The 12,803-nt window shown below is 44.3% G+C and overlaps 2 protein-coding genes across 3 annotated transcripts in view; both read right to left on the minus strand.

Annotated features, from left to right (window-relative positions):
• Positions 1–6,338, minus strand: part of LOC136379457 (actin-like protein 6A) — a 32,393-nt gene extending 26,055 nt beyond the window's left edge. For both annotated transcript variants that reach the window (XR_010746776.1, XM_066346843.1), the window contains exons 1-3: positions 6,117–6,338; positions 2,362–2,438; positions 2,023–2,197 (exon numbers count right to left, since the gene is read on the minus strand). Coding sequence is in view for 1 of the 2 variants with exons in the window: in XM_066346843.1 (XP_066202940.1) it covers positions 2,023–2,197; positions 2,362–2,438; positions 6,117–6,141 (277 nt within the window). In the remaining variant the exon portion in view is untranslated. The remainder of the gene's footprint in view (positions 1–2,022; positions 2,198–2,361; positions 2,439–6,116) is intronic.
• Positions 6,339–9,876: 3,538 nt separating this feature from the next.
• LOC136379576 (actin-like protein 6A) overlaps positions 9,877–12,803 on the minus strand; it is a 36,295-nt gene continuing 33,368 nt past the window's right edge. Inside the window, exon 14 of the mRNA XM_066346936.1 lies at positions 9,877–10,354. Coding sequence (XP_066203033.1) covers positions 10,274–10,354 — 81 coding nt within the window. The 3' untranslated portion in view covers positions 9,877–10,273. The remainder of the gene's footprint in view (positions 10,355–12,803) is intronic.

Genomic DNA, 12,803 nt, shown 5'->3' on the forward strand with positions numbered 1-12,803 from the left:
CAAAGAATGTGGCTTATGAGGAACACCTTCTTTCCCTCTGGGAGTCCGGGATTTGGTACTTGCTAGGCACAGGGTACCTACACGACCAGCTCTCAGTGAAAACTCTGGGTACTGAATCTCTAATGAGCTCTCCTGGTGGACAACACACATGTTGTTATAACTCAATGCGGGAGGAGTTAAGTACATCCTGTACGACTGCAGTGAGAGAAGACTCTTGTAAATTTACACTGGTTTCCTATGGACTTCCCTCCACACCCCACTATTTTTTTGCTTTGCTAATTTTGCCATTTCATTGTAATAATCTCAGCCATGACTACAAATCAGTGCTGAGTCTTGTGAGTCCTTCTAGAATAACTGAACCTGAGAGTATTCTTCTTCTTCTTCTATTTTTTTTTTTTAGGTGAAAGAAGGGGCGATAGTGAGGCAGACTCCCACATGTGCCGGGACCAGGATCCACCCGTTAACCCCATATTGGGCCAATGCTCGAGTACCAAGCTATTTTTAGTGCCTGAGGCTGACCTGTTTGGATCAACTAAGCTATCTTCAGTGCCCAAGGCCACAATTGAACCAATTGAGACACTGTCTGGGGGAGGCAAAGAGAGAGAGAAGGGGTAACAGAGGGGGAGAGAAGCAGATGGTTGCTTCTCCCGTGTGCCCTGACTGGGAATTGAACCCAGGAAGTTCATACGCTGGGCCAATGCTTTATCCTCTGAGTCACAGGCCAGAGCCAAGGGCATTCTTGATTATTACACATACACTTGCCTTTTTAAGAGCGTAAAACTTTCTCTTGTGCCTTGGCCAGTGGATAGAGCGTCATCTCAGAATGCCAAGATTACCTGCTCAATCCTAGAGTCACCACCTCAAGGCCAAGGTCACCAGTTCAAACCCTGGTCAGGGCTCATATGAGAAGCAATCAATGGGTATACAACAAAGTGGAACAACAAGTTTATGTTTCTTCTTTCCCCTCTCTTTCTCTAAAAACAAATAAGAAAACTTCCTGTTTACATTTTATTCCTACCTCAATATTGGTCCCTCTATTTAGTCACTCCAATCAAAAATCTAGAAAACCTTTTTTTTTTGACAGATACATGGGATCGGTCATGTTTATGATCCCACGCTCAAGCTGGTGAGCCTGTGCTCAAACCAGATGAGCCTGTGCTCAAACTGGCGACCTTGGGGTCTCGAACCTGGGTCCTTGGCATGCCAGTCCAATGCTCTATGCACTGAGTCACCGCCTGGTCAGGCTCAAATTATTTTGGGATTACTCTTTTATTGACAAGCTTAATACACATGAGCCCCTTTATGATTGTTCTCAGCCTACCTTCCTTGCAACTGGCACCCAATGCTATAGCCACACATAATTGATGACATTTCTAAACATGTAAGTTTCTTCCACAACTCCAACTCCTCACACATGCTGGCTGCTCTGCTTTACCGTTTTCTTGGTAATTCTGTCTTTTTAAAAAATTTTATTTATTGATTTTAGTGAGAAAGAGAGGGAGGTGGAGAGGGAGAAAGAGAGAGATAGAGAGAAACATCAATTTGTTGATCCATCCACTGGTTGATTCTTGTATATGATCTGACAAGGGATCAAACCCAAACCCTGGCATACTGGACAACACTCTAACCAACTGAGCTACCTGGCCTGGGCCATGCTCATTCTTATTCATTGATCAAGATTCAGTACAAAGTTACCTCCTTTGTGAAAACCATCACTGACCCCCATGACAGAGTTAAATGACACTCCTCTCTATTCCCACTGATTATCAGACGTAGTTATAGTATAGCACTTATCCAACACATTCATATATGCATCTATGCAACCTTCCTATGAGTCTCTTCAGGAAAAGAAACGTGTCCTATGCATCTTTGTATTCTCAGTGCCTGGAACATCTGTTTTTGGAATAAAAACAAACAAAAAAATTGCTGATGTTCAACTTATGGAAAGCTGTTACTTTATGTCTAAAATGCACCAAATATAATCTATGTTTATAATCAATTACACAGGGAAAAAAATCATACCCATTCCATTTTTCAATGGTGAAATGGCCTCCATATTCTCCCTGGGAACACGCATGGCATTAGTATCTATGTAATAGGTTGGACCACCTTGCTTGCCTTTATCACCATCGATTTCCATCAATGTGCTTCCATCATCTCTTTCTAACACCATACCAATAGCTGTGGGGAAATCCACCTGGAAGAGTCAAAAACATCATATACTAGTTTTAGCTGCTTCTTTTCTGGGAGTCACCCTCCCAACTAATGTCTTTTATCATATTTGAGTCAGTATTTTCCGCATGAATTTCATTTTACAGGAACGGCCCTTATATATCAACTTAACTCTAACATTACACTTACCTTGGGACAGTCCTCACCAGCATAACCAGCTCTCACAGTATAGGATCCAATGTCAAAAACAAGGGCTCCGACTTCATCTGAAAAGATGAGAGGATGATTAGCATTCAAAACTTACAATTATCAGATGAAAATTAAAAGAATATTTAACAAGCTTAAATAAGAACATATATAAAATCTCTCATTTAAAACAGGCATTACATTTACACATTACTACCTTGAACATTGCTTTATTTTTAAAACATCTTAAACTAAGAATTCATTTAATTAAAATATGTCATACATGTAAAAATTCAATCAAGAAAGAGATGCTACATTAAAATTGGGTAATTTGTGGAAAGTTTATTTATTAAAGGGATTATTTATAAAAACAGAGGCACAATATAGCCTGGCCTATGGCGGAACAGTGGATAAAGAGTCAACCTTGAATGCTGAGGTCACCAGTTCAAAACTCCAAGCTTGCCCAGTCAAGGCACATATGAGAAGCAACTACTAAAGCTGATGCTTCCTGCTCTCCCTACCCCCTTCTCTCTCCCCTCTCTCTAAAAATCAGTAAATAAAACCTTAATATATATATAGAGAGAGAGAGAGAAAGAAAGAGAGAGAGAGAGAGAGAGAGAGAGAGAGGCGATATAAGAAAACAAGAAAATACAGTATGATACTCTAGGACTTAAATATCAGGGACCTGTTGCCATCCCTAGAATTGAAAGAATGAAGAAGAAACTACTTCCAGGCCTGGCCTGTTGGCTCAGTGGTAGAGCGTCAGCCCGGTGTGTGGATGTTCCGGGTTCGATTTCCAGCCAGGGCACACAGGAGAAGCGCCCATCTGCTTCTCCACCCCTCCCCCTCTCCTTTCTCTCTGTCTCTCTCTTCCCCTCCCACAGCCGAGGCTCCACTGGAATAAAGCTGGCCGTACACTGAGGATGGCTCCATGGTCTCCTCCCCAGGCACTAGAATGGGTCTGGTTGCAATGGAGCAATGCTCCAGATGTACAGAGCACCATCCCCTAGTGGATATGCTGGGTGGATCCTGGTCGGAAGTCTGTCTCTCTGCTTCCCTGCTTCTCACTTCTGAAAAATACAAAAAAAAAAACAAACAAAAAAAACACAACAAAAAAAACAAAACTACTTCCAGATCCCAGAGAGAGAGCTGTGTATGGAGAAGCCATGACCTTCAGTTGAGGGATGGAGTCAGCCTTGGCTGAGTCTGAGGGGAAGGATCCAGGCTAATAAACATGCCAGTCTCTCTACTCCTCCACATGGGCTAAGGTGTTCTTATAATGCCTCATCTAAACTGGGTCACATCTCAGTGTGAAAGGGTTCACTTTAATAATTTTACCAGGATAAGAGGCATCAAGTAGGAAATATATACTCTACCACTGGACAAACCAGAGGTCAAGGAGCCCACTGACACAGTCAGTCTACATGGGTCAGTCTTCCAGGGCACAGAGAGGGTGGAAATGCATGGGAAGTGGACCTGGAGGGGCAAAGGGAAAATACCAGTACACTCCAGCACCATTTTTCATACATTAAGAAAAAAACTATGCCATGCAATTAGAGAAGAAACTTGACAAAACTCCAAAAAAAGTAGGGACTATGAAAAAAAAGGGAATGTAAGGTATAATAATTTAGGCCAAGCCTGGCCTGTGGTATAATAATAAAAAAAGCGTCGACCTGGAACACTGAGGTCGCCTCTTGAAACCCTGGGCTTGCCTGGTCGAGGCACATATGGGAGTTGATGCTTCCTGCTCCGCCCCCCTTCTCTCTCTCTCTCTCAAAATCATTAAAATGAAGGCATCATCAATGCTTGCATGTTTCAAAACTTATTTCAGCTCAAATATCATGCCTTTTAAAACAAAGCACTTGGATTTTCCAGGCACTGATTTTTCAAAGAAACATTTTTTTCAATTATTAAAAATAATAAAGAGCCTGACCAAGTGGTGCCGCAGTAGACAGAACATCAGCCTGGAATGCTGAGGACCCAGGTACAAAACTCTGAGGCCACCCTGAGGCTCCTCCATCTTGAGCACAGGGTTGTTGGCTTGAGCCCAAGGTCGTGACTTGAACAAGGGGTCACTGCTCAGCTGGAGCCCCCTTATCAAGGCACATATGAGAAGCAATCAATAAAAAACTAAGGTGCCACAACTACAAGTTGATGCTTCTCATCTCTCTCCCTTCCTGTCGTCTGTCTATACCTGTCTGTCTCTCTTGATAAAAAAATAAAATAAAATAAATAAATATTATTTAGGCCCTGGCTGCTTAGCTCAGTCTGTTAAGTGTGTTGTCCTAAAACATGGTTGCAGGTTCGATCCCCTGTTAGTACCTGGAAAGCAACCAAAAAATGCATGATTGAGCGGAACACCAAATGCTTCCCTTCCCATTCCACTCTCTCCCTTCCTCTGTCTCTCTTAAAAATAAAATAAAATAAATAAAATAAAAATTAAGCCCTGGCTGGATGGCTCTGTTGGTTGTAGTGTCATCCTGGAGTCTAGAGGTTGCTGGGTCGATTCTCTGGTCAGGGCACATACAGGAGCAGCTCAATGTTCTTATCTCTCTCTCTCTCTCCCTGAATTACTCTCAAAAAAAAAAAAAAAAAAAAAAGAAAAGAAAAAAGAAAAAGAAATATGATTCATCCTCACATAACTGGGAAAAAAAATGTTAAGTCTGATAAGACCAAGAGTTGTCAAAGATTTAGGGAAAGAGGAGTTGTTAAACATCCGCTAGTCTAAAGGTTCTTTAGGCTGGCCTAATAAGCAAATAAACATCAGGCAGATTAGTAGGAAATGATTTCATACATACATTTGTATGGCAACCCCACAGACAGGAAGGTCAGAGACCCCACAGGCACAGGAGTTCAGAGACAGAAAGGGGTATCTAGGTGTATAGGACACTCTGAGTTACAGATGAAGTAGTGCACCTTGGGGACTTCAAAGGGTCACTGCAGGGTAAGGAGAGCAGATGCTTAGGAAATACAGGTGTGCTGTGCCATGTAGGTGAGTCAGAAAGACACAACTGTTGGCACTCTCACGGGCAAGGCCCCTAATTCAATGTATCTGGATAATTAAAGGGAGGGGAAGATTCTCTCCAGGCTGAAGCTCAAGTGGACATTAGCTCTCAATGACCCGCACATTCCTGAGGCACACCGTGGGCTGGCGGGTTCCAAACCCCCACAACTACGGAGGCTCAAGTTGGGAAAAGTCAGGCCGCCTGTCCAAGCCAAAGCGCTGCAGAACGGGGAGGCTGCGACCACACCGGTCCCTGGGACTCCCGGCACGTGGTAACTCGGAGAGCCCGGGCAACAGAGGGCAGGAGTTGCGCAGGGAGCGCGGACGGCTGCGTCCTGGGGGGCGCCGCTCCTCCGACCAGCCCGCCCGCCCGCGCTCGCCGCGCCTCCGCGGGACGCTGCGGAAACCCCGTCCGCTCGCAAACTGCAGGGAACTCCCAAGTTGGGGCTCGCGCGCCCCCGACACGGCCGGTTTCCGGACACGCCGGGGAGGTGGACCCGGGGCCGCCCCCTGGATGGGGCTGCGCTCCCAGCCGCGAGGCCGGCGCGCGTCCTCAAACCCGCTCCTCCGGGGACTCAAGCTGGAAGGGGCCCGCGGGCGCCCGCAGACCACGGGGCGGGGACGGTGGGGAGGCGGGAGTCCCGGGAGGGAGCCCGGAAGGGACGGCCGCCGAGGGGAGGGGCGGGAGGCGCTGGGGGCGGCGGTTACAAGCCCCGTACGCACGGCGCGCTCTGGTCCGGCCGCGCACACTCACCTCCCCCGTACACGCCGCCGCTCATGGCTGCTGTCGCCGCGGTCCCTACGCTGAAGGCTGCCGGGCGACGTGAGTGCAACGACGACGACCACGGGTCCTGACAGGCGCTAGCCTCTGATCTCCTTAACTTCTGCCGCCACCCCCCTCAGGCAACAAAGCGGCGTCCACACACCCGCGGCGCAGTCACACTTGCTGCCTTCTCCTTTCAGCCAATCACGAGAGGGCCGGCTGTCCTTTAGCCAGTAAGAACTAGGCTCTAAGGCATCCTGCTGCGGCACTGTCATGATAGCCAATCGAAGGCAGCCATCGGGGCGGGGAGAGAAAAAAGCGACAAAAGGAGTGCAAGAATTGGGGCGAGGGCTGGAGGGGGCGGAGCCATCCGAGTAGGCGGGGGACCGCGGCCGTGGGAGGACAACAAATAGGCAATGGGTTGAGGGCGGGTTCGCGGGTGTTGGTGGTCGTGGAGGGGCCGAGCCAGCCAGGTACCTGGAAGCCGTCTGGAGCTTGGGGGAAGTGTCTTCACGAGGTGATTTCTGGCTTTGAAGTGCAGTTGAGTGCAGACTTTTTTTTCTGTTCAGGAAAAGTATTTTCAACTTTGATGTTGAAATAATAAAAATGTTATGCTCCACCTTGGGATAAAGGAGTCGGACAAATTGATAGGCTTCTGCAATGTTAAAAATGGTTATCAATAATTCAAAGAAGAGATGATATACTATCTCAAACAAATTTATCCCCCAAATACTTTTTAAATGTCATCAATCTCTTTTTCTGTGAGCAGGTGTAGAACAATGTAGTTAGTCCTCATACATCTCCATCTATTCTTTTTGGTCCCTTTTTCTCCCAGCCCAGTTGACATCACCATTGCCTCTTCCCTGTATTACTGCAACACCTTATAATAGCTTTACTGCTTGACCACACTGCAGGCAGCTTTATCTATGAAAACACTCAATTCTGTGACACAACTCCAAATCAAACCCTCAAGACCATGGGTTGGTAGAATGTCCTCTGGATATGCCAAGGATGCAAGTTGAATCTTGTCAGGCACAATCAAGAATCAACCAATGAATGCATAAATAACTGGAACAACTAAATCGATGTTTCTTTTTTGCTCTCTTTCCCTTCCTGTCTAAAACCTAAATCAATTTTTAAAAATTAGTTGTTGCCTGACCTGTGATGGCGCAGTGGATAAAGTGGTGTCGACCTGCAATGCTGACGTCGCCGGTTCAAGACCCTAGGGTTACCTGGTCAAGGCACATGCAAGCAAGGTGATGCTTCCTGTCCCCCCCCCCCACACACACACACACAATCTGTTCTATCCCTCCTCTAAAATCAATAAAATCTTTTTTATTTTTTTAAATTTTTATTTATTTATTTATTTGTATTTCTCCGAAGCTGGAAACGGGGAGACAGCCAGACTCCCGCATGCGCCCGACCGGGATCCACCCGACACGCCCACCAGGGGGCGTCGCTCTGTTGCGACCAGTGCCACTCCAGCGTCTGGGGCAGAGGCCAAGGAGCCATCCCCAGCGCCAGGGCTACCCCGGCTCCAATGGAGCCTCACTGCGGGAGGGGAAGAGAGAGACAGAGAGGAAGGAGAGGGGGAGGGGTGGAGAAGCAGATGGGTGCTTCTCCTATGTGCCCTGGCCGGGAATCGAACCCAGGACCTCTGCACGCCAGGCCGACGCTCTACCACTGAGCCAACCGGCCAGGGCCTTTTTAAAAATAATCAGTTGTTTATCCTTGCAGTTAAATTAAGTTGGTTTGTCTACAATCTAGGCATATAGGCTGCTCTTAATCTGAAGAACAATTAAACAAAGCCCAATTATTCTCAGTGCAAAGTGTGGCAGAAAGTGACTGATGTTAGCATGGGAGACAAGGCTAGTGAGAACTCTTCCCGACCAGCTTGACAGTATATTCATCATATATCTTTGGGATACCCCCACTAATTCAATGAGATAATATAGAACTCAGCAAACCATAGGCCCAGTGCCAACTTCAATGAGCTTTCTGTTTTTGTATGGCCTGTAAGCTAAGAGCTATTACATATCTCAAGGTGGTTTGTTTTTTTTTTTAACGTTTTTAAAAGATTATATTTATTGATTTTAGAAGAGGAGAAAAAAGGGGGAATGGAGTAGGAAGCCTCAACTCATAGTAGTTGCTTCTCATATGTGCCTTGACCAGACAAGCCCAGTGGTTTCAAACCAGAGACCAGCATTCCAGGTCAATGCTTTATACATTGTGCAACCAAATAAAAGGCACATTTTTTAATGGTTTTTACAAATAATGTTAAGGATACTACTTGTGTCTAACGGGGTGGTGGCGCAGTGGATAGAGCGTCGGATTGGGACCCAGAGGACCCATGTTCAAAACCCAGAGGTTGAGTACGGGTTCATCCGGCTTGAGCATGGGCTCACCAGCTTGAGCACAGGGTCACTGGCTTGAGCCCAAGGTTGCTGGCTTGAACGAGGGGTCGCTCGCTTTGCTGTAGCCCCCCAAACAAGGCAAATGAGAAAGCAATCAGTGAACAACTAAGGAGACTTAGGAGCCACAATGAAGAATTGATGCTTCTCATCTCTCTTCCTGCCTGTCTGTCCCTATCTATCCCTCTGTCTCTGTCACGAAAAAAAAAAAAGTTGTGACGTGAAAATAATGTGAAATTCACGTTTCAGTGACCGTAAACTAAGATGTAATAGAACACAGCCAAACTGATTCACTTACACCTGCTTTTGCTCTGTGAGGGCAGAGTTGAGTAAAGACAGACTATGTGGCGAACTAAACTGGAATACATATTTACCGAGACCCCTTTATAGAAAGAGCTTACTGACCCCAAAATACTGTGTGTAACACACCTAGCACAGTGCACCTAAGTACTTTAAAGCATGGTAAGTTTTGCCACCTTAATACACTGTGGATATTAAAAAAAAAATTCAATTAAATGTGCAGATCTAATTGGCTTTATTAAGGGATTTCTGGGTTGGACTTTACAGGAGTTTAAGAAATAGAAGAATTTTATAAGGGAACTATTAGGAAAATAAAGTATTTCAGCTGGGACATCTTTTTGGAAGGGAAGAGAGGGATTTTTATTATGTAGAATGCTTCCACTTTCAATGGCGGATAGAAAGGGCCTATGTAATAGATTACCTTATAGTACTTGACCAGAAAATTCCATATTGGTTAAGATTGTGTTTCTAGCCCTAATCAGGTGGCTCAGCTGGTTAGAGTGTTTTCCTGATACACCAAGGCTGTGGGTTCTATCCATGCTGAGGGCACATACAAGAATCAATGAATAAATGCATAAAATGGAACAGCAAATTGATGTTTCTTTCTCTCTAAAATAAATAAAAAGAAAAAATGTACACTCTGACCAGGTGGTGGCACAGTGGATAGAACACTGAACTGGGACGAGGACAACCCAGGTTTGAAACCCAGAGATTGTTGGCTTGAGCGAGGGCTCACCAGCTTAAGCATGGGATCGTAGACATGACCCCATGGTTGCTGGTTTGAGCAAGGGATCATTTGCTCTGCTGTAGCCCCACTCCCCAACCCCCATCAAGGCACGTATGAAAAAGCAATCAATGAACAACTAAGGTTTCACAACGAAGAACTGATGCTGCTCATCTCTCTCCCTTCCTGTCTGTCCTTCTGATTCTGTCTCTGTCAAAAAATAAATAAAGTAAAATAAACAGTATTTTCAGGAAAAATACTAATAAATACATTTACCTATAGTAGCAAGTCACAAGACAACAACAGTCCAAAACTGTATTTTTGGATGGCTAGCAATTTTTATTTAAATTTGCAAGCCTAAGGTAAAAAGCAAAGGCAATAAGTTTTACTTGTAAATAAAAAGCAGTTCTACCAATCCATTGGTAATTAATATACTAAGCATAGTTGGAAAGCATTTGACTGAAAGCAAAATATTTAGAGAAAATAGACATTTGTATAAAATTATAAAACACTTATAATAAGAACAAGTGCATTCCAAGGAAAGCACAAACTAATGTTAATTTATAAAGCTAGTTAAAGCCTTGAAAAATTTAAGGGAAATTGAAAAATGCAAAAATGTATAAACATTCTACAAAAGATGGTCATTCTTTTCCTGAGTGCACTAAAGCTATGAAACGTAAGGTATCAGGAAGGTGGATTTATGGGAACACTTTTCAAGGGCATTTCCTTTCAACACACTGCTTCCCTCCTTCTTCATATTCTTGTTTAGAAATCCACATCTGTTGAAAGGTTCCCTGTAAAATGGAAAAAAATATTTGTATTATTATGACTTTTTATTAGAATATACCTTTTCTTTTTATTATTATTATTTTCTTTTTCCAAGCGAGAGGAGAGGAGATAGACTCCCGCATGCGCCCCGACCAGGATCTACCCGGCAACCTCCATTAGGAGCCAATGCTCTGCCCATCTGGGGCCATGCTTGCAGCAAAGATTTTTTTAATTTTTTTTTTTTTAAGATTTTATTCATTCATTTTAGAGAGGTGGGGGAGATAGACAGACACAGACAGAAGGGGGAGGGAGGAGCAAGAGGCATGAACTCCCATATGTGCCTTGACCAGGCAAGCCCAGGGTTTCGAACTGGCAACCTTGGTGTACTAGGTCCACGCTTTGTCCACTGTGCCACTACAGGTCAGGCAACAGCTGAGATATTTTTAGCGCCTGAAGTGGAAGCTCCACAGAACTATCCTCAGTGCCTGAGACAATGCACTTGAACCAATTGAGCTATGGCTGTGGAAGGAGACAGAGAAAGAGAGAGAGAGAAAGAGAGAGAGAGAGAGAAGGGGGATGGGGAGAGAAGCAGATGGTCACTTTCCTGTGTGCCCTGACCGAGAATCGACCCAGGATATCCACAGGAAGGCTAACACTCTACCATTGAGCCAGCTGGCCAGGGCCCAGGTAATACCTTTTCTTTCAACATCTAATTTTCACAACTCCTATTCCTTGAGGAACTCTTAAACTCCCTTCCCCTAAATAGTATTATTCTCTTCTTATTTCTGGCCTCCTCCCAAACACCTGCAGGCTACTTAGATTGGAAAGACTATGAACTACTCCTATATCTATTAAACCATCACAAGGATAGAAAAAGGCTGTGACAGAAGATGCAGGGTTTAGCTATGATGGAAACAACAGAAATTGTTGGAATGCTTAAACCTACAAAATTGAAAGATGTTCTAGGACTTGATTAATGGTAACATTTATCACTGAAAAGTGCTCATCAGAAGAAGGATAAAGTTTTGCAACTAAACACACAATAGTAGCAAGCACTTTACAAAATAAATAGAAGGTGAAAGAAGGAAAGTGACCAAAGGATGAAGAACCCTGGACTTTATGGTTATTAGCTCTAATCAAGTGATTTTATACATGGTACCTAGTTTTGGTTTTTTGTTTGTTTTCCATTTTTATTTTATCTTTTTAGAGAGAAAGAGAGAGAGAGAGAGAGAGAGAGAGAGAGAGAGAAAGAAGAAGACGCAGGAACCATTATATTTGCCTTGACCAGGCAAGCCCAGGGTTTTGAACTGGCGTTCCAAGTTGACACTTTATCCACTGCACCACCATAGGCCAGGCCATGGTATCTAGTTTAGACCTAAGATCTGCTAAAAGACTTGAAATAGAACATAGATAAGAAATAAAGACATAGACAGTTCCAAACATTTAATTGCTTAAAAACGGTTTAGTGTAAGTACTTGGTAACATTTGCTTTGACTGCTCTGAGGAGAAGGAACATTCTCAATCTAGGGTGCAAATAAGGACAAGGACTTTTTCTCCTGACTCAAGGCAGGCTCCAGTCTAAACAACATGCAGAACCAAACACCATGACTTCACCATCTGCCCCCAAGTACCCATTCCTCACTTCCTCTACCTCAACACCAGGCCAGGGAGCAACCAGGACCTGAAAGGGAATGATTTAATTTGATATATGCTTCAGGTAAATCCTGACCAGTGCCAATGAGATTACTAATGAAAAAGGAGTGAATAAATGAACAGGTTCCCACCTGTTTGAGAGGGAAGATTGAAATTAGGGTGACAAATATCCACTAGTAGAGTCACAAAGCAGTCTGTTATACAGTGTGTCCATAAAGTCATGGTGCACTTTTGACCAGTCACAGGAAAGCAACAAAAGAAGATAGAAATGTGAAATCTGCACCAAATAAAAGGAAAACCCTCCCAGTTTCTGTAGGATGATGTGGCAGCATGTGCACATACGTAGATGATGACGTAACACCGTGTATAAAGCGGAGCAGCCCACGGCCAGCCAGTCGAGATGTGGACGGTACAGAGGAAAGTTCAGTGTGTTCTGTGGCTCACTAAATTTGAATCCGTGACCAAAGTGCAACGTGAATATCAGCGCATTTATAACGAAGCGCTGCCACATAGGAATAACATTACTCGGTGGGATAAGCAGTTGAAGGAAACCGGCAGTTTGGTGGAGAAACCGCGTTCTGGTAGGCCATCAGTCAGTGACGAGTCTGTAGAGGCTATACGGGATAGCTACCTAAGGAACCCTAAAAATCTGTGCATGAGCCCACATCGAACTGCACTAAATAGGTATGAAACTGGGAGAATTTTCCTTTTATTTGGTGCAGATTTCACATTTCTGTCATCTTTTGTTGCTTTCCTGTGACAGGTCAAAAGTGTACCGTGACTTTACAAACACACTGTATTAGAAAATGTAAAACTGGTATT

Source organism: Saccopteryx leptura, chromosome 8 (assembly GCF_036850995.1).
Source record: "Saccopteryx leptura isolate mSacLep1 chromosome 8, mSacLep1_pri_phased_curated, whole genome shotgun sequence".
NCBI lineage: Eukaryota > Metazoa > Chordata > Mammalia > Chiroptera > Emballonuridae > Saccopteryx > Saccopteryx leptura.